The sequence below is a fragment of the Drosophila santomea genome, chromosome 2L (assembly GCF_016746245.2).
Source record: "Drosophila santomea strain STO CAGO 1482 chromosome 2L, Prin_Dsan_1.1, whole genome shotgun sequence".
NCBI lineage: Eukaryota > Metazoa > Arthropoda > Insecta > Diptera > Drosophilidae > Drosophila > Drosophila santomea.
The window spans coordinates 17,664,695-17,682,780 of record NC_053016.2 but is presented as its reverse complement, the minus strand read 5'-3'; the positions used below and the strand labels follow the sequence as shown (position 1 = coordinate 17,682,780).

Below are 18,086 nucleotides of genomic sequence, written 5' to 3'. Positions count from 1 at the left end.
CACTTTGTAGTCCTTCTTAATGCGTTTCTTTTAATCAGTTAATTATGTTATATTATTCAAGTGTTTTAAAAAACGTACAAAGAATATTCTCTTCGAAGACACCGAATTTACGCCCACTTCCGCCGAAGGCGGAGAACGAGCCAACGTTTGCCATTTTTCCATCCTATTGTACATTATTCTACTTAGGGCAAGATTAAGAAAATCTTAGGCTAGCGTAGTGTTTAGTTTGGAATTCAGTACCTATGATATTACCATTATCTACGAAGTAACTACGAACTTGTGATGCTCATTACAATGACAATTACATACAGCTATGTATCTCGGTTAAAAGACCTGCTAGGCGAAACGGATGAAAGAGTGCAAGATCTTAACTACGGTTAACGCGCTACTGGATCGGGGTGCGGAGATATGGTCGGAGTGGTCCCTACGGCTAATACACGTATTCTACAAGTCATCCATCTTCATCGAATTTTGCGCTAGTTTCTCCTATTGCATTAAATATTAAAATAAATTACGTATTTTAATTGCATGTTGTTTGAAGTTCGGACCTGAGCCGCATTCAGCTCAGTTCGTTGCCCTCGTAGAGGCTCTCGCAGCTCTCCAGCAGGCGCAGCACCGGTGAAATGTCGTAGGGGTAGAGCTGGCGCGACACGAGGCGAGATATCTGCAGGCGCAGCCGGATAAGAACCCCCATCGCCTCATCCAGCATGGCGCTTCCCATGCCGAAGGTGTGACAACTGTGCACGAACATCGTCCAGTTCATGCGAATGTATTTTAGCAGGCGCAGCAGGTATAGCAGAAAGCAGGTCTCGTTGCTCACCAGCAGGTCCAGCAGCAGGTCCGAGCTGTTCGACGTCATCTTGAGGAACTCCAGGAATGTGTACACCGGATTCAGCATGGCCACCAGCTCGGGAAAAGCGTTGTTGCGGAACGAAATCCCTGACGTGACGTCCAGCGTGCAGACCATGGCCTCGATCAGGTGGTCATCCTGGTCGTCAAACAGGTGGATCAGGATCTTGCTGAAGTGGCACTCCGGGTGGAATTCCAGCGTCTGCTTGATGAACGTCTCCAGCTTGCTCAGTACATCGCGGATCGAACGCTCGATGAGCATCATGTCCTGGAAGGCATCGTAGTCGGTGGAATCAATGGATGAGTCGGATGAATCGCTGCGAATCTCCTTCACCGTCACCGCTATCGACTTAAGTACCAGCAGGACCATCTTCTGCAACAGTGTTTTGTCCATTTCGATTAGGTCCGGTGGCGCACCGTCTTCTTCGCCAACCCCTGATTGCGCGGCATGTGCCAGGGTAATTGTTCCATTGGCATAAACCAGCGGCCTGCCATTGTAGCCGATCAGGCTGACCATGTTGTCAGGCTGTCGCCGCGGCAGCGACTCCAGGATGCGGAAGCCCCGTACATGGCAGACTATCTGGTGAGCCAGCTTGCACGTCTCCTCGGGCAGCATGTCCTGCAGCGCCAGCGTGGAACCATAACACAACGCCTCGTTGAAGAGGCACAGCATCTGCTTGTACACGGTGCAGGAGAGGCTGTGGCTGAGCAGCAGCTCGAACTTGTCTAGTTGGGCGTAGTATGGCCGCGTCTCGTCGATGGACAGATTGGCCTTTACCGAGATAATGTTCTCCCAAAGCTGTAAGAAATTTAGCACACAGTGCTCGGCCGCATCCTGGTGCGTCGGTGCCATCAGCTCTGACATGTTCTTCACCAACGTGGGCCACTTGTGTTCCAGCTTTTGAATGGTGATGCACTTCAGGTGCGTCGTATCGAAGCTTTCCGAGTCGGTAAGTGTGACCACATGGCAACCGCTGGGCATGGTCGTGGACTGGGGAGCAGGATGTGGTTCATAGGCGACGTTCATCTCCTCGCCAAAATGGCGCCGATGCCGGTCGCGGTTGTCGGGTGCTTCCTGCTCCGTCTCTCTCTCACCCTCCGTATCCTCGCGAAATTGCAGTGCAAAATAATTGGTGGCTAGTGGCTGCTCCTGCACGGGGAAGTGCATGTAGCTCACAGAAGCCTCTGAAAGAGGCAAAACTGACGAGGCTGCGCTTGTACTATTCGCCGCCACCATCCAATCGTCGTCCAGCGGATGGATCTCCATGTCTTTCCACTCCACTATGCGCTTGATGATGTCCAGGCTGAAGTGGATCTTTTGCACGGCCGCCTGGTTGAGCTGCTCAAAGTTAAAAAGCTGATCGACGATTTTTTGCAGCCACTCGTCATTCAGCTCCTGCTTGGCAATCACCAGGAATGCGGCTAGCACACGTCCCGCCAGAAATTGCACGTAAGAGTTTTCGTAGCCGGCCAGCACGATAATCTCGTCGATAAGCTTGTGGTCATTGCGAATCAGTGCGTCGCAAACATCCATTATCCGTGTGCAGATAAACCCCTTTGCGTTCTGCTTCAGGTAGATGTCGAACAGTAGCTGCAAATTGGACAGGAACTGCAACAGCTTGTTTGTGGGCCACTCCCGCAGGTAGGCTATCCGCTTCTGGCCGTTGGTATCCTGTGAGTAATGCGACTGGAAGGGCTTGCGCAGCGTTCGCTCCGAGACGCCGCACAGGCACTGGCGGGTCAGGGACTGCTCGAACTCCAGCATATCGTCGATGGACGTTGCTGCTGCTGCTTGGATGCAGTTGGTTCTGCTGCTAGCATGACTGCCATTGCTATTAGTCGTGTCGAGGGTTAGCAGGTTGGGCAATTTGGCCGATCGGTCCACTTCGTCATGGGCGGATTCAGGCTGGCTGTTTGGGTCAGAGTCCCCTTTTCGTGGCAAGATGTTGTGCAGCAGCTGGGCGTACGACGCCGCCCGGGAGCTGCAGGGCGTGGTGGTGGGGGAGTTGTTGGCGGTGCTTGGCGTTGACAGCGAGTGCGAACTGGACGAGGAGAGCGAGGAGCACAGGTGGCTATTGCTGTTGGCGTCCAGGTCCAGAATGTCCGGCGGCTGTGGTGGCAGCGCCTTGGAGCCCACCTTTATTTGCTGCTCGATCTTTTGGCGCTTGGTCTGCGGCTGCTCGTTTGATGCGGAGGTCGTAGAGGCTGCTACTGTGGAGCATGGGCAAACATCACTCGTTCCGGCTCCAGATCCTGCTGTGGATGTGGCCTCCATCCTCCACGTTGACGTACCCGACGTCCTGGAAATGGACTGCAAGCGAAATTCCCGGTGAGCAGTGAATCTAAGCGGCGGCTTGCAGCCACATATCTACAAACCCGATTCCGACAAACAGCTTCCGTGCTACGCGCACACAAGGTTACGTGTGCAGACGCTGCTGCCTGGCTTCTTGGAGCGATTTTCTCGGCTTCCTGGAACACACTATGATTTCTTGGGGGCGACGAGAGCGCTCTAACTGCCGCCAGGGGCTCTGACTGCTCCTCCAGACATTTTAAACGGGCAGAATTCGATTTTCACACACTTGTTGCTCTCTTCGGGGCAGCGACAGTCAATGTTTATGTGAGTTTCACTGCACTCGCGCTTCGCTGTGAGCCCGGCTAAGTCGATTGGGTCGTGAGCTATTTCTCACTTTTTTAGAGCGTCTGATTGTTTCTCTGGCACTCCTTTTATTTTGGTTTTATTACACTTTATTATGTGGGGAAAAAACAAAAATTAAGTGCGCGTCGCCATCTTTTAGTGAATTTCAGCTACCTGGTAACCCTAGTTGCGCAGCGTTGCCAAATGGCTCTTGTTTTTTGGCGTTAGCGAAAGACATATCCAAGTTCTTAACCAGCATAATGTCGCCACTACACATGTTATATATGTGTGTTTTACCTTTTAAAATGTACTAATATTTAAGTTTATTGCGCTTATATAGCTAAAGCAAAAGTAATTTGAATAACCATAAGTCAATAAGTTTTATATTTCCAAGCGTGCGATAATAATAAAGTGCTTAGGAATTTCTTGCCAATAACGTGACAAAGAGTTATTATTGCTTTTTCTATGTGTTAATTTAATAGGAAATAAAGGTAAATTCATACTAATACCTTTAAAAGCGTTAAAAAGTAAAAATTACGTTGTATTTTTTTTTAACATTAAATAATACAAATGTTATACGATAGTTGTTGACACCTGACATCCCTGGGCCCAAAGCGTTGCCAGATCGACATATAAATAAGCCGTTAGCGGCGGTTATTTCGTTTCGAAAATTCCAGTTTACGTCCTTTTTCCAATCTGTGCGGATGATCTAGGAGCAGGGAATTCTCAGTTCAAACCAACTCGGCCCACACACTAAATTCGCACACACTTCCAAACGATCGAGGCATCAAAACAAGAGCGCGGCCGACGTGGCAACACTCGCTTGTTTTTCATTTGACATTGAAAGGTGCTCGCGAATTCCAGAAAGGACGTTGGAATAAAAGCGGCCGCTCAGTACCTATCAAAAGCAAACACGGCGAAGTTGTGGTGCGGTGCTCTGGAGATTTGCCGGAGCCAGATAAAAGGAACTTCCCGACGCCTAAGCAGCCATATTCGCGTTTATAAGTGAAGTGTCGTTTATAAGCGAGTGACTAAAGCTATTCGCCCGTGCTCTCTTCTCCGTGCACTAAAAATTTGCATCGAGTGCTAACTAGTCCTCCCTTGCCCTTCTACTCCGTATACACTTGCTGTTCCTGTGTGGGATAACTGAAGTAAGATGGCCGGCCCACTTCCTCCGCTCAACCAGGAGGCAGCTTTCCAGAAGCTGCAGGAGTACTACGACTCCAGTGGCAAGGACCTGAACATCAAGGACCTGTTCGTAAAGGATGCCAAGAGATTCTCAAAATACAGGTGGGTTTTTCTGGCGATTTCGCCTTCGAGGGTGGAAGTTACGTATGTAGTTCCACCACACACATACATACACTCATTTGTGTATCCCCCATCGTCAATCGTTTATTCATCGAGTTGCGCTTTGCCCACTCTCACTTTCACCATCGGCTCTCGAGTGTCGCCGCCACTCAATTTGTCCTTGCGTAAGGTCACAGCAACGACCTCCGAATCGTACTTGCTTTGAGGTCAAAAGATTTTCGTTTCTTTATCAGCCTGCGCCTGCACACCCAGAACGATGGCGAGATACTGCTGGACTACTCGAAGAACCGCATCAATGACGAGGTCTGGGACCTGCTTCTCGCCCTGGCCAAGGTGCGTCGCGTGGACGCAGCGCGGGACGCCATGTTCTCCGGCCAGCACATCAACATCACGGAGAACCGCGCCGTCCTGCACACAGCCCTGCGCAACCGTGGCACGGATCCCGTTCTAGTGGACGACAAGGACGTGATGCCCGATGTGCGCGCGGAACTGGCCCACATGAAGGAGTTCACTAACATGGTCATCTCCGGCGTTTGGCGCGGCTGCACCGGCAAACAGATCACCGACGTAGTCAACATCGGCATCGGTGGCTCCGATCTGGGCCCGCTGATGGTCACTGAGGCGCTAAAGCCCTACGGCAAGGGCCTCCACTCCCACTTTGTGTCGAACATCGACGGCACCCACCTGGCCGAGGTCCTCAAAAAGGTCAACTACGAGACCACCCTTTTCATCGTCGCCTCAAAGACTTTCACCACCCAGGAGACCATTACGAACGCCACTTCCGCCAAGACATGGCTCCTGGAGCATTCCAAGGAGGTAAGTACGAAGAAAGGTCGAACATTGATTGACCTTCATTGATAACGCTTGAAGCTAAGATAACTAAACCAATATAATGACCAATCGATGTGACATGATAGATATAATGGCTATAAGATACATTTTCAATTGAATACTTTAATTATTATTAATTAATAGGAAACTCCCAATGGATTTTTAATTATTTATATATATCTGACTTAGTGAAGCGTATGACTCAATCAGATTTAATATTCTTATACAGTTTTCCCAATACGAAATACAAGTTGCTTTAAATGTAAAATAGATAACGCCACCAAAGCAAATAGTTACATCATTACACTTCTATGTGACCTATATTTATAAACTATTTTGGTTTCGTTTTAGCCTGAGTCCGTGGCAAAGCACTTTGTGGCCCTGTCGACTAATAAGGAAAAGGTCACCGAATTCGGCATTGACAGCACTAATATGTTCGGTTTTTGGGATTGGGTGGGCGGACGTTACTCCCTGTGGTCGGCCATCGGGCTGTCAATCTGTCTGTCCATTGGCTTTGAAAACTTTGAGCAGCTGTTGGATGGAGCTCATTACATGGACAACCATTTCAGGACGACACCATTGGAGAAAAATGTAAGGTTCAACTGAAGGATTTAAGCAAAATGATTATAGCTAACCACGTTATTGGTTTCCCAGGCTCCCGTTATCCTGGCGTTGCTCGGCGTTTGGTACTCGAACTTTTTCAAGGCAGAAACACATGCCCTCCTTCCCTACGATCAGTACTTGCATCGGTTTGCCGCCTACTTCCAACAGGGCGATATGGAGAGCAACGGCAAGTTCGTCAGCAAGGCGGGAAAGGCTGTGAAGTACAGCACTGGTCCGATTGTATGGGGCGAGCCGGGCACCAACGGCCAGCACGCCTTCTACCAGCTCATCCACCAGGGCACCCGGCTGATCCCTTGCGACTTTATCGCTCCCGCCCAGACACACAATCCCATTGCCGGCGGCAAGCATCACAAAATTCTTTTGTCGAATTTCCTTGCCCAGACGGAGGCTCTAATGGCCGGAAAGACGGTCGACGAGGCCAGGGCTGAGCTTTCCAAGGCTGGTCTGTGCGGCAACGAGCTGGACAACTTGTTGCCCCACAAGGTGTTCGTTGGCAACCGGCCCACAAACTCGATTGTGGTGAAGAAGGTCTCACCTTTCACCCTAGGCGCGTTGATTGGTACGTCTCTCTGCTCTAGCTCACAAAACCTAATTGATTGATTCAATTGATTTTTCAGCGCTGTACGAGCACAAGATCTTCGTTCAGGGCATCATTTGGGACATCAACTCGTTCGACCAATGGGGTGTGGAGCTGGGCAAGCAGCTGGCCAAGGCCATCGAGCCGGAGCTGGATCACTGCAACGAGGTCTCCACGCACGACAGTTCCACGAACGGCTTAATTAACTTCATCAAAGCCAATTGGAAGTAATCATGTCCGGCTATTTGTTGCAAATTAAAAAGAAATGTTTACACAAATGCTCTAATTGTTAGTAGTTTCTGAGCCGTTATTCAGTAGCCGCCGCTTACGTATACTCGAGCTACAAGCCCCCTGTTATTGGTATATTATTCAACATTATTTATGAATTGGACATGTTTGTTTGCTTGCGTATCGATACAATCTCGTGTCGGAATTAGACCAACAATTGGCTCACACTATTCGTTGTTGCACGTATGTAGTTTAAAACCATAAATAAAAATTTATGAATTCGATGTAAAAGACTGCGTTTGGAAAACAATGGTATTTATTTTCTCGCGGCGCTACAATTAAGGAATTGCATTTAAACTTAAATTAAGAGGAGGCTGTCTAATCCATTGACACGTCAGAGTCTGTGTCTGCGTCGGCGTTACCATCGTCGGTCGCCAGGTCGTCGTCGGCCACCAGCGCATCTTCTAATATGTTCTTTGGGCTGCCTGGCTGATCCTCCTCTAGATCGCTCCAGTTGTTCTCTGCCAACAGTGTATCTTCAGCAGCGGGGGTGGGCTCATCTGGAAGCAAGTGAATTAAGCCTCAAGCCTTGTGAAAAAACTAGTTGATAACTTACCTGGGTCGTCATCCACGAACAAAGCTTTGTTATTGTTGAGATGATTGTCCGCGTTGCGCTTCATCTGGTTAATTATCAGGTTGACTCGACCGGTTATTCTGAAAAGAAGGCATTGAAAAGTGGTTAAAGTTATATTGAAAATATGACGTTAATAGTCTAAGGAGTACACACAACTAAATTTTGTCGTAGCCATATTCCGAAAATGGATCTTTTTAACAATGATGTCGCTAGCTGTATGGAACACTTCGACAACACTCATTATAAGAAACCATCGAGTCAAGGTAGTGGCCTTCCAACGCTGGGGCCAGGCGGTGCCCTACCCATTGCCAATATACCCAACGTATCCAGCTTCATTAATCAGTGCAACAAACCGATTTGCGATGACGCTGATATGCAGTGCATCGTCGACCTGATCGATGGCACCATCTGCGAAGCGTTGGCAATAATTGAGTCAGACCCGCGCGGTCTTTTTATTTACAACTTTCCGAAAAGGCAAAAGATGTCCTCTATCAGCATGGACTCTTCAGCGTTTACTGACACCGTTGTGGCCAACGGTGAGGATGATCCCTCAACCACAAATCATTACATGGGTGGTCTTGGCACCTCGGCGGACTCTGTATCCAGTGGCTTGGCACGCAAGATGCTGACCATTGGGGACTTTGAATACTCCAATGCCATTGCCGACATTAGGGATTTCGTCAGTCGCTGGGAACTGTCGCCGGACACTAAGTGCGTGGTGATCAGCAATCCGATTCGACACGAGGTGCCCAAAAAAGGAACCATTCTATTTGTGGATGCCCATTTTTCTCGACCAACACCTCGTTGTCCGAATCCTCTTGCCGTCGCCAAAGTGCGATTCATCATTTCCTTGTCCAAGATTCTACTGAAGCACTACCCCGTGATGATCACCTACCGCTTTGAAGGTTACAACACGCTCTACTACGGCCTGGGCGAAAGATGTCTTAATTCGTTCACTTTTCAGCGCTTCTACATCGACACTATTCTGCACACGAAGCTGACCTTTTTTGCTGCGATCTCGGAGTGTCGCCACGGCACCATCGAAAAGCCCAAGAATAATATCAAGACGAAGAATACCAAGAAATCCGGCTACTGAATTTCATTTCACTATTAAACGCCTTAATTTGTGTTTTTTGAATCCCCCAATTTTACTTACTGTAAAGCTTCCGATAGACAGTGCATGCGCTGCTCCGCCACACCGAGACAAACGCCCAGTTTTTCGCGCAGAGCCTCTTTGTCTTCGGACATCAAGACACTAGTGTGTGTTGAGGCCAGTGCGTGCAGCCAACGCAGGGCGGAACGGACACTGGAAAAGAACCTATTTGAAAAAAAAATTCAACGGGGATCTTTTGGAAAAACTCACCTTGCGTGCTTTCCTTGCAAGAGGATGGAAAGTTCGTTAACCAGGGGATTCACGTAATCGAGCGGTAGCCGATCCAAGGTCAAATGTATTGTGTCTGGATCCTCAGTACTCAGAACGGCTTGTATCATTCTGAAAACACACTCCTATTGGTAAACATATATTTCCATTGTTAGAAAATCCCTTACGCCTGGTCCTTGCTGTGTAATGCCTGCATTAGCAGCTGCGTCTTGCTCTGCGTCAACAACTTGCCACCACTTAGTTTGGTTCCTTGTATTTTAAGATGTTCCAGTCGAGCTTCCATAGGCACTTCGTTTTGCACTTTCTTCTGCGAGATGGGCAGGGCGCTGTTGTACTCCACAGTTTTTTGGTTTACTATAGGCTTTTGGACCTTGGTGGCGGCCTGATAGCCCGGCAGCTCCTTTCCTTTCTTTTTCGCATAGAGCTTTTTGGGATCGGCGCGCACAATAACGTTTAGTTTTTCGCCATAGTTGGGAGTAAAGCGTTCAAACTGCAGTTGTTGGCGACTACCGTAGCCAAAAAGGATTTCGTGTGAGCGATTTGAGTCAATCACAAAGTGGGCCGCCACTGCTAGAAGGGGTTCCACTGTTTCGGTGCCATCAGAAACAATTTGAAGTGAAACCTTGGGTTTCACGAACTTCTCTGCGGATAAACTGTAAAACATAGTTTTTCAGTACTTGTATCGAAAAATAACCACTTGACTTACCTGTTTACATTTAGTAGGTAAATGTGTATAATGCCATTGCGGGTAACACTGGCCACGCGTAGCTGACCATCGTCGCGCACTTCGCTGGTCAGACAGTAGGCCAAATCCTCCATGAGGAGCGTGCAGGCGGAGGCTTTGTTCTTGCCCTTCTTGTCGATCTTCCAGAAGCAGATTACCCGCTCCATCTTGGCCGTGGTCAAAACGAATTCAGTGCCATCTGTGCTCGCCACGCTGCTTATGGTGTTTATTTCGCCCGAGTGGCCGGTGAATGTTTCCACCAGCTCCTTTGTCTTGATGTCGTACACCTTAAGCTGTCGGGAGCCAATGGCTAGGGTGCCGCTTTTCTGGAGATAGACTATATTTTGGGGCTTCTCGGGTCCCACCTGCCATTCGGCGATGGAGCGCTCCTCCGTCCAGGACCAAACGACAACCCTGCAATCGGCACCCACGGTGTATAACTGACCAGCGTTGTCATATGTAATTGACGTCACTGCTCCATCATGGCTGTCGCCACTAAACGTTCGAGAAATCTGTAAGGATTGATAGTGGTTTATTTGTTTTTAAAACTATTTATCCGACTAACCTTTCCCTCCGCTAAAGAATATATAACCACTGAGCCTTTGAATGTTCCCAAAGCAATGTAGAGCTGGTCATTAGCTGCATCCTGTGACTGGATGCTCTTCCGAGACTTCTTGGGCCGGGGACTGGACACCGATACCCACGTGAGCGCTGTGCACGACCCGGATGTCTGTAAATTGGGCGTATATTCCTGATACAGCGTGTTCGTCTCCGTGTTCCATATCCGTAGGACTGCCTGCTCGTCCACCGAGGCAAATAGTTGGCCACCATTGGGCGAAAATCCCAACACGTGCTTCTTGCCCAGCGACATGGTTTTTTATGTTTTGAATTAGAGATGGGCGCTAAGTCTAGTGTTTACCTCGGCTCACGCTAGTCTCCCGTATCGTACGTGTGTCACGCACGACTCACAATTAAACTTTAGTCATATACCGACGCTTCCCATACCCTACAAAGATAAATAATATATACATAAATTTCAAAATTCTAAGAATGAAAGAATTTATAATCTTAAAAGATTGGGCTTGTTTTTTTTTGAAGCATTTTAAAATCGATTGTTTAACTTTGACTATAAAATAAATAGCAAAGAATTTACATTATTTTAGGAAATGGCTTTTATCTCGAAATGTAAAGTTAGCTTAATTTCTTGTATGTCGAACAGGACTTCGGATAGATTTGGGGTATTCCTCAAACCTAAAGTTACTAAATTTCCTCAAATCTAAAAATGAATAATCGTTTGTAACTGTACGAATTATTTTTTTAAGCTCGAGTTACCTTTTTACTTATTACTGGATTTTTTAAGTAAAACGCTTGTAAACGTTTGAAACTGTACGAATTGTATGTATTAAGCTCAAGTTACTTTTTTACATATTACTGGATTTTTAAGTAAAACGCGTTTACAAATTTAAAATAAACGGATTCATTAAGTGGATTAATTACTACTGAAATTTATTAATTAATTGTGTGCTATTCATCAAAAATCATAGAAAATCGTCAACTTATTAAAAATAGGAAATTTTAAAATTAATTTAATATAAAACGGAGCCAGTCACCGTTTACAATAATCGATAAGCAAATGCCATCCCTATCCCATCCAGAATGTTCGCGGCCACTTTGAGGTTATAACTCTAGCTGGAATTTACCGACTGACTCCGTGTGAAATTGAAATCTGTGTACAAAAATGGCTTTATCCGTTCCCAAGGCTCCCGGTGTGTCGCAGATGCTCAAGGATGGCGCCCGGGTGAGTGCAACAAGGACAAATAACTTGGCGAGGAGTCCGCCGGGCATCGGTTTCATTCAGATTCGACTAAAAAGAAAACATGCCGTCTCGGGGAGTCGCGTGATTAGTCATCCTCATGGAACGGAGCTTGACATATGAGCAAAAAATGACTAATTTAATGGTTTTACTTGTGTCCTCAGATGTACAGTGGGCTGGAGGAGGCGGTATTCCGCAACATCAGTGCCTGCAAGGAGTTTGCACAGACCATGCGCTCGGCCTATGGACCAAATGGCATGAACAAGATGATCATCAACCACATCGAGAAGCAGTTCGTGACCAGCGATGCCGGCACCATCATGCGGGAGCTAGATGTTGAGCATCCGGCCGCCAAGCTGATCGTCATGGCCAGCCAGATGCAGGATGCTGAGGTAGGCGACGGTACCAACTTCGTGGTTGTCCTGGCCGGAGCCCTGTTGGAGTCCGCTGAGGAGTTGCTGCGTCTGGGCATCACCACTGCCGAGATCTCCGACGGCTATGAGAAAGCCTTGGAGAAGGCCCTCGAGATCCTGCCCACTTTGGTAAGCCACAAGATCGAGGACTATCGCAATGTGGAGAAGGTGAAGGAGGTACTTCGCACATCGATCATGTCGAAGCAATACGGCCAAGAGGACTTTCTTAACGATCTGGTGAGCAAGGCCTGTGTCTCCATCTTGCCGGATGAGGGCACCTTCAACGTGGACAACATTCGCATCTGCAAGATCTTGGGTAGCGGACTGACCAAGTCTGAGGTGGTACGCGGCATGGTCTTCAAGCGCTTTGTAGAAGGCGATGTGACCTACGCAGAGAAGGCCAAGATCGTGATTTTCTCCTGCCCCGTCGATATCATTCAAACTGAAACCAAGGGAACAGTGCTGATCAAGTCGGCCGATGAGCTGTTGAGTTTTTCCTCTGGCGAAGAGAGCCTGTTGGAGAGTCAGATCAAGGCGATCGCCGAAACAGGTGTAAAGGTGGTTGTGGCCGGCGGCAAGGTCGGCGACATGGCCCTGCACTTCCTCAACAAATACAGCCTAATGGCCGTGCGTCTCAACTCCAAGTTCGATCTGCGTCGCCTGAGCCGCTCCGTGAACGCCACTGTCCTGCCGCGCATCACCACGCCTAGTCAGGAGGAGTTGGGCTACTGCGACAAAGTTTGCATCGAGGAACTAGGAGACACCACAATTGTGGCTTTCAGGTGGGGTTTTCAATGGAATTAATCACAAAAAAATCCATTATAATTTCTTAAACCATCGTAGGAACGAGGGCAAGGACTCGCGCATTGCGACCGTAGTTATCCGTGGAGCTACCGATAATTTTATGGATGATATTGAGCGTGCCCTGGATGACGCTGTTAACAACTTCAAGTGCCTGACCCGGGATGGCCGCTATCTTCCCGGAGCTGGCGCCACCGAGATCGAGTTAGCCACCCAGCTGTCCGCCTATGCTGATACTCTGCCGGGACTAGACCAGTACGCAGTGCGCAAGTTCGCCAACGCGCTGGAAGTTTTCCCCAAGGCTCTGGCCGAGAACTCCGGCATCAATGGCACGGATATCGTCAACCAGTTGTATTTGGCTCACAACTCCGAGGCCGGAAAGACAATCGGCTTTGACATTGAGGCTGAAAAGGCCAGCACCATCGACACAACAAAGGCAAAGCTCTTTGATCTGTACCAGGCCAAGTTCTGGGGTCTTAAGTACGCCGTAGGCGCGGCCGCAACCATCTTGAAGGTGGACCAGATCATCATGGCCAAGCGCGCCGGAGGTCCCAAGCCGCGACAGGCTGCCGGCAGCGATGATGAGAGTTAAGCGGCTCCTCTGTGATTCGTTCGTCTTACTATAACTAGTTTCTCCCGCTCCCATAAAGAGTGCATTGTATTTTCATAAACGAGTCCCATGGAAATTATAAATTTCATTAACCACTCTTACCCTCACCCACATACACAGCCATGCACACAGTTTCTTGTATTAATAAACTTAACTTACGAAAACTGAACTAAAGCGTGATCCTTCGGGGGAATTTGAAATAAAACATTTTTTTTCGCACCTAACCCGGTGCCACCGCTAGATAACGAATCTAAGTAAGTTATCGCTTTTTATTTTTGAAATTTAAGCAAACGATTATTCATTTTGTTGAGTACAATATTTCAAATGCTTATTCGCAGATACAATTCAAGATTATTTGTGAGGACTCGTCCCCGTTTGCATCGCAAAAGATTTGTATTAATTTTCGAATAAAATACGATCTCGTTGTCGCTTTTCTTTTAAAGTGAATAAAAGATGTTAAAGTATGTTCGATGACCATGATTGTAAGTACGTGTGCTTCTGATGGCTTTTGTTTCCAAATGTCTACCCTCTATGAATAAGTTATACAAAATGACATCCGAGGACGTAGCCGAGCCATCCGTGCTCCATTGGATGGTCCGGCTGTCCTCGGGCAAAATTCGGGTGATAACTAAAAGTCTCGATGCGAAGTGTCCGTTGAATCAAAAACTGTTCTATGTGGAATGTTTAAGCAGGAACTTGGACTCGCTAACCGACTGCAGTTTCGATAAGTGGGGCCCCCAAAACACCTGTCGAATTGGCGGCTTTGGACTACATTTTGCTGTTTGCTCACGACAGCAAACTGGAGCTCAAAACCTTTTACAAAGGTTCCAAACGAAAATGCCCTCTGCAAAAATGTGTGATTCTTAGTAATAAGTAAACACTGTGTGAATTTTGCTACGTCAAGAACTAAAATCACCGCCAATTCAAAACTTCTAGTTAAATGCAATTTTGGAAGTACCGATCAACTAAACTATAACTTCATTATTCCCATCGGCATTAAGCTTGCGACTTGGACAGTCCGACTCAGTGGGACAAGAACCTAATTTCAAAATAATTTGTGTGTGATATCATCCGCGTGCTTTCCCTACAGGATAATCATAGCTTATCATTCCAATACCGAACAAATGTGCCCTATGCCATGTTAGTTGTACAAAAATATCTTGCTTGTGTTGTTACTGTTCTTTCATGCCAATAACATTTTAATTAATCGCGTTCGACACGTTTATGTGAATAAAATGGGTGCGGCATGCTTGCCTTTTAGGGGGAAGAATCACACATTCTTCTCGTCATTCTCGGTAAACTGAAGAAACGGACAGTTTTCAAATTCTGAGGACTTCTGTGTGGTGTTGTGGCGAAATGAAATAAATTATTGGTCTTGCGAAACTGTTTGCTTTCATTCAACTGGATATTGGCTTGCTACGCCGTAGTGAATTAAAATGGAGAAACTACGCTAGAGATAAATATTGGTTACATTTTCGAGTTCTTTGGTATTATATGCTCTTGCCGCTTACTGCAACGTTCGTTATATATTTTGACTAAGAAAAACTGGATAATAAACGCACTAAATATTGCGATAAGTTCAACTAGCTTGTTGTTGTGGGTAGCATTTCTGCTTCGTGTTAAAGCTTTTAAGTAATTCAATAAGATATTTGCGTACATTTGTTGTTAGTGGTGTCAATCCACCCGCTGGTGGTTAATAATTAATAAGCTTCAAAATACATACATCTTCAATACAACTTGTCCTTCTTTCTCTCGTCTTGTTATCTTTTCAATTTTCAACAAATACAACAGATATTTCTCGAAATAAGAAAGCAAAATATATGTATTTTCGTTTCGACTGAGTTTACGTTTATTGATAAATTTGTATGTCTGACTAAGTTGATAGTTTTGTATATATAAGTGTTTCGGTTTAGGTAGAGTAGTAGATGCTATAGTCAGCGCATTAATTGTCGTTATAGTTGGGATATTCGTGTACATTAACGGCGTTACTCATCGGGAAGGAAACAACTCTGATATCTTTGGAACAAATGCTTCGATTTAGATTTAGATATAGACTCAGATTTGACATTGAGTTTCGGTTTCTGGTTTCGGACATTACATTACTTGTTAACGTGGCTGGTACACATTGATATATCGATTTAAATATATATATATTTCTCGCAATTGCAATTGGAATTCAAACTTCTTGTAATGATATTGCTTATGACAATCGTAGTATTTGTGGCTTTTGCACACGTATATATATTGTTCCAGGTGACGTTGACTGGTACTGGAGAAGTACTGCACACTTTTGCGTCCTAGTCCATCTTGCTAAACTAAAAATAAACTAAACGTCCGCCGGCGATCGCTGACTCCTCGGCAACGGCGGACCTTCCGCTCCGCCTCCTTAGAGGACGGTGCACGACGACTTCTCGCGGAAGGGATTCACCTTCTGGCTGGTGAACCCGGTGAGCAGGTAGTCCTCCTGCTCGTGCTCCGTTATGTACTTCATCATCTTGGCGCAAGACTCCGAGATCGTCTGGCGGTCGATAGCCGCCTCGCGACGCAGTTGCTCGACCACAACGCGCTGCTGCTGTAGGGATGATGACATTACGTCCATGATGGCTGTCTCGGATAGGCCTATGGTTGAAAAGGTTCTCAGTGTTACGGATACTGGGAAATGCAATTACAGGATAGTGGATTTGGGGTGGTGTGCTTGGTGGTTCTAGTGCTTGTGTGGCTTCGCCGAAGGGCTTGGTCTTTGGCTTATCTTATCGTATGATTCTGGGTATACTGGTTTGGATGGATCTTAATGGCTGGCTGGAAATAACAAGTTTGGTTATATGTAGTTTAGATATCTGATTCTTTGTACAGGCTTTCCCATACGGGCACAACATCAAACAGGCGACACAAAGCTATATGTATACATTTCCGCGATTCTAGACAGAGATAGTTGATAGAATGGTGTACATAGTTTAGTTTAGTACTAGGCGGGAAGTTAGGATAGCTTGTGAGTCAATCTACGCATATGTGTATTTTGTGGCACATGTAAGCCCAGGTTTCCCCATTAGTTTCATCGATCGCATTGCTGATTAACTTTCCAGGCGAACTGGAAGCCTAGTCGCAAACAAGTGCAAGGTTATTTACTGGCCAAAGTGGGCGTGGTGTTGATGGGTGTTACTTGTGCCAGCACATGGAAATCCCGAGTTATGTACAAAAAACATTAGTCAATTTGTTGGAAACACCCAAAAAAATTTTATGTAGAAGTAGGAGGAGGAGAAAACACACACACACGATTGCGTACTGCGCCGTGTGGTTAGCATTGGGATTATAGTGGGAAAGTAAAGATTTCGACGGATGCACACACAACACATTACTATATTGGCACACTATTTGTTAATTACCAGTTCCGATTTATATGTTTTTTTTATTCTCGAATGCAACGGGCCAAAATCGAGCAAAGTTGACGAATAAATGTGGATACACACCCAAATTAGGGATGTGCCTCGCGGCGATAGTTTGCCGCGTGAGCGCGCCCGCGTGCCATCGCTAATATTTGCGCAGGAAAACATTCAATTCGGCCCACTTTTCAGTTCCATGCTCTCTGCAAAATGATGGCCAAGGACAAGGGTCTGGCTGTGGCCGGATCGGCGGCTCCTTTGCCGGCCCCAATCGACCACGAGTGGTCCGCCGAAGAAGAGCTGCAGCTGTTCCACGCAATGGAGGGTCTGCGCCCGGTGGGAATCAACAAGCATTTCTACATGTCCTGCATCGTCCAGCGTCTGTCCAAGTCGCTCAACCGTGAAATGCCCAGCGAGCTGATCTGGCGCCACCTGGGGACCATGTACAAGCTGAAGGAACTGGACGATCTGGAGTCGCTGCCCTTTCCCAACGAGGAGCGCGAGTTCAGTCTGCCGGAGAAGGATTACGGAACGCTACAGAGCAAAAAGACGGTGGAGCTGCATGCCAACGAAGAGAGTGGAGAGGCGCAGTCGGCTCTTCCAACCACAGAGACGAATGGCAAAGGTAACACGTTAGTTGTCATCAAGGTTCACCTTTAAGTATTTTTGTTTTACAGCTCCACTTGCAACCAAAGCGCCGGTACCGGCAAATTCTGCCAAGGAAGGCGACAAGAAGCACGTTTCCAAGCCCCAGGAGCAGCTGCCCAAGCGTCCGGCCAAGCGCACACGCGGCTCCATGTCCAATGAATCCATCAGCCCCTCCACCACGCCGCCGCCGGTGCAGACCAACAAGCGCCGTCGCATATAGGTGGCCCCCGAATTTGACGATTGTTGATCCGTTTTAGCTCACTAGTTTTACTGTACTCTAATTAAAGGATTTATTCTTCGAATTCGTTGTCCTCCTCGTTGGATCCGTTCCCGTTTTCCTGCGCCAGAACTTCGGTGGCCTGCATGTTTTCCAGAAGCGATTTGAGGAGGCGTCGGTTCAGATAATCCGTCTGCGTCAGTTCCCGGACTGCCTGGGGCGGGGTATCTTCGTTTGCCTGTGCAGGGCTGTTCCCAGCTGGAGTCGGAGTCTCGGCCATGGCTTCGATGTGCTCCAAAACAGGCATATTTCCTGGAGAGATTTCAGTTTTTGCTATGACACACAGTCAACAGGGTGACTCATGCTATCCCCATAGGCTGTGCTGTGCATTGCGATTGCTACACTTTGAAACT

The 18,086-nt window shown here is 47.2% G+C and overlaps 8 protein-coding genes across 9 annotated transcripts; 4 read left to right on the top strand and 4 right to left on the bottom strand.

Annotated features, from left to right (window-relative positions):
- Nucleotides 1–10: 10 nt before the first annotated feature.
- Nucleotides 11–3,662, bottom strand: LOC120448403 (protein lines). The gene is made up of 2 exons (XM_039630397.2): nucleotides 3,226–3,662; nucleotides 11–3,160 (listed from the first exon to the last, which is right to left on the bottom strand). Exon 2 carries the CDS (start codon nucleotides 3,122–3,124, stop codon nucleotides 560–562), a length of 2,565 nt encoding a protein of 854 aa, XP_039486331.1. The 5' UTR covers nucleotides 3,125–3,160; nucleotides 3,226–3,662; the 3' UTR covers nucleotides 11–559.
- A 503-nt stretch (nucleotides 3,663–4,165) lies between these two features.
- On the top strand, nucleotides 4,166–7,343 carry LOC120443896 (glucose-6-phosphate isomerase). Its single transcript, XM_039623323.2, has 5 exons — nucleotides 4,166–4,774; nucleotides 5,026–5,608; nucleotides 5,975–6,214; nucleotides 6,278–6,806; nucleotides 6,865–7,343. The coding sequence occupies exons 1-5, from the start codon at nucleotides 4,641–4,643 to the stop codon at nucleotides 7,053–7,055; spliced, it is 1,677 nt and encodes a 558-aa protein (XP_039479257.1). The 5' UTR covers nucleotides 4,166–4,640; the 3' UTR covers nucleotides 7,056–7,343.
- A 7-nt stretch (nucleotides 7,344–7,350) lies between these two features.
- Nucleotides 7,351–10,691, bottom strand: LOC120443895 (WD repeat-containing protein 43). The gene is made up of 7 exons (XM_039623322.2): nucleotides 10,357–10,691; nucleotides 9,774–10,303; nucleotides 9,235–9,720; nucleotides 9,050–9,178; nucleotides 8,843–8,992; nucleotides 7,669–7,766; nucleotides 7,351–7,612 (listed from the first exon to the last, which is right to left on the bottom strand). Exons 1-7 carry the CDS (start codon nucleotides 10,660–10,662, stop codon nucleotides 7,431–7,433), a joined length of 1,881 nt encoding a protein of 626 aa, XP_039479256.1. The 5' UTR covers nucleotides 10,663–10,691; the 3' UTR covers nucleotides 7,351–7,430.
- LOC120443898 lies at nucleotides 7,788–8,824 on the top strand. The gene has a single exon (XM_039623324.2). The coding sequence runs from the start codon at nucleotides 7,871–7,873 to the stop codon at nucleotides 8,780–8,782; it is 912 nt and encodes a 303-aa protein (XP_039479258.1). The 5' UTR covers nucleotides 7,788–7,870; the 3' UTR covers nucleotides 8,783–8,824.
- A 740-nt stretch (nucleotides 10,692–11,431) lies between the features above and the next one.
- Nucleotides 11,432–13,597, top strand: LOC120458666 (T-complex protein 1 subunit theta). The gene is made up of 3 exons (XM_039646400.1): nucleotides 11,432–11,589; nucleotides 11,769–12,799; nucleotides 12,861–13,597. Exons 1-3 carry the CDS (start codon nucleotides 11,530–11,532, stop codon nucleotides 13,408–13,410), a joined length of 1,641 nt encoding a protein of 546 aa, XP_039502334.1. The 5' UTR covers nucleotides 11,432–11,529; the 3' UTR covers nucleotides 13,411–13,597.
- Nucleotides 13,598–15,253: 1,656 nt separating this feature from the next.
- Nucleotides 15,254–16,952, bottom strand: LOC120458671 (guanine nucleotide-binding protein subunit gamma-1). Of its 2 annotated transcripts, none has more exons than XM_039646407.2 (2): nucleotides 16,812–16,952; nucleotides 15,254–16,047 (listed from the first exon to the last, which is right to left on the bottom strand). In XM_039646407.2, exon 2 carries the CDS (start codon nucleotides 16,025–16,027, stop codon nucleotides 15,815–15,817), a length of 213 nt encoding a protein of 70 aa, XP_039502341.1. In that variant the 5' UTR covers nucleotides 16,028–16,047; nucleotides 16,812–16,952; the 3' UTR covers nucleotides 15,254–15,814. The 2 variants fall into 2 exon arrangements, with proteins under 2 accessions (XP_039502341.1, XP_039502340.1); XM_039646406.2 differs by having other exon boundaries at nucleotides 15,254–16,227; nucleotides 16,812–16,941.
- Nucleotides 16,953–17,001: 49 nt separating this feature from the next.
- Nucleotides 17,002–17,758, top strand: LOC120458669 (MRG/MORF4L-binding protein). Its single transcript, XM_039646403.2, has 2 exons — nucleotides 17,002–17,433; nucleotides 17,486–17,758. The coding sequence occupies exons 1-2, from the start codon at nucleotides 17,019–17,021 to the stop codon at nucleotides 17,674–17,676; spliced, it is 606 nt and encodes a 201-aa protein (XP_039502337.1). The 5' UTR covers nucleotides 17,002–17,018; the 3' UTR covers nucleotides 17,677–17,758.
- Nucleotides 17,704–18,051, bottom strand: LOC120458670. Its single transcript, XM_039646405.1, has one exon. It carries the CDS (start codon nucleotides 17,978–17,980, stop codon nucleotides 17,747–17,749), a length of 234 nt encoding a protein of 77 aa, XP_039502339.1. The 5' UTR covers nucleotides 17,981–18,051; the 3' UTR covers nucleotides 17,704–17,746.
- Nucleotides 18,052–18,086: the final 35 nt, after the last annotated feature.

Excerpts from the sequence above, each read along its gene's own strand:
- LOC120448403 (XM_039630397.2), bottom strand. The coding sequence starts at position 3,124 with ATGGAGGCCACATCCACAGCAGGATCTGGAGCCGGAACGAGTGATGTT.
- LOC120443896 (XM_039623323.2), top strand. The coding sequence starts at position 4,641 with ATGGCCGGCCCACTTCCTCCGCTCAACCAGGAGGCAGCTTTCCAGAAG. Across the intron at positions 4,775-5,025 it reads AAGAGATTCTCAAAATACAG|CCTGCGCCTGCACACCCAGA; the intron begins GTGGGTTTTTCT and ends TTTCTTTATCAG. Across the intron at positions 6,807-6,864 it reads CACCCTAGGCGCGTTGATTG|CGCTGTACGAGCACAAGATC; the intron begins GTACGTCTCTCT and ends TTGATTTTTCAG.
- LOC120443898 (XM_039623324.2), top strand. The coding sequence starts at position 7,871 with ATGGATCTTTTTAACAATGATGTCGCTAGCTGTATGGAACACTTCGAC.
- LOC120443895 (XM_039623322.2), bottom strand. The coding sequence starts at position 10,662 with ATGTCGCTGGGCAAGAAGCACGTGTTGGGATTTTCGCCCAATGGTGGC. Across the intron at positions 8,993-9,049 it reads TTGCAAGGAAAGCACGCAAG|TGTCCGTTCCGCCCTGCGTT; the intron begins GTGAGTTTTTCC and ends GTTCTTTTCCAG. Across the intron at positions 7,767-8,842 it reads TGTCTATCGGAAGCTTTACA|AATAACCGGTCGAGTCAACC; the intron begins GTAAGTAAAATT and ends CCTTCTTTTCAG.
- LOC120458666 (XM_039646400.1), top strand. The coding sequence starts at position 11,530 with ATGGCTTTATCCGTTCCCAAGGCTCCCGGTGTGTCGCAGATGCTCAAG. Across the intron at positions 11,590-11,768 it reads TGCTCAAGGATGGCGCCCGG|ATGTACAGTGGGCTGGAGGA; the intron begins GTGAGTGCAACA and ends TTGTGTCCTCAG. Across the intron at positions 12,800-12,860 it reads ACCACAATTGTGGCTTTCAG|GAACGAGGGCAAGGACTCGC; the intron begins GTGGGGTTTTCA and ends AAACCATCGTAG.
- LOC120458671 (XM_039646407.2), bottom strand. The coding sequence starts at position 16,027 with ATGGACGTAATGTCATCATCCCTACAGCAGCAGCGCGTTGTGGTCGAG.
- LOC120458669 (XM_039646403.2), top strand. The coding sequence starts at position 17,019 with ATGATGGCCAAGGACAAGGGTCTGGCTGTGGCCGGATCGGCGGCTCCT. Across the intron at positions 17,434-17,485 it reads CACAGAGACGAATGGCAAAG|CTCCACTTGCAACCAAAGCG; the intron begins GTAACACGTTAG and ends TTTGTTTTACAG.
- LOC120458670 (XM_039646405.1), bottom strand. The coding sequence starts at position 17,980 with ATGCCTGTTTTGGAGCACATCGAAGCCATGGCCGAGACTCCGACTCCA.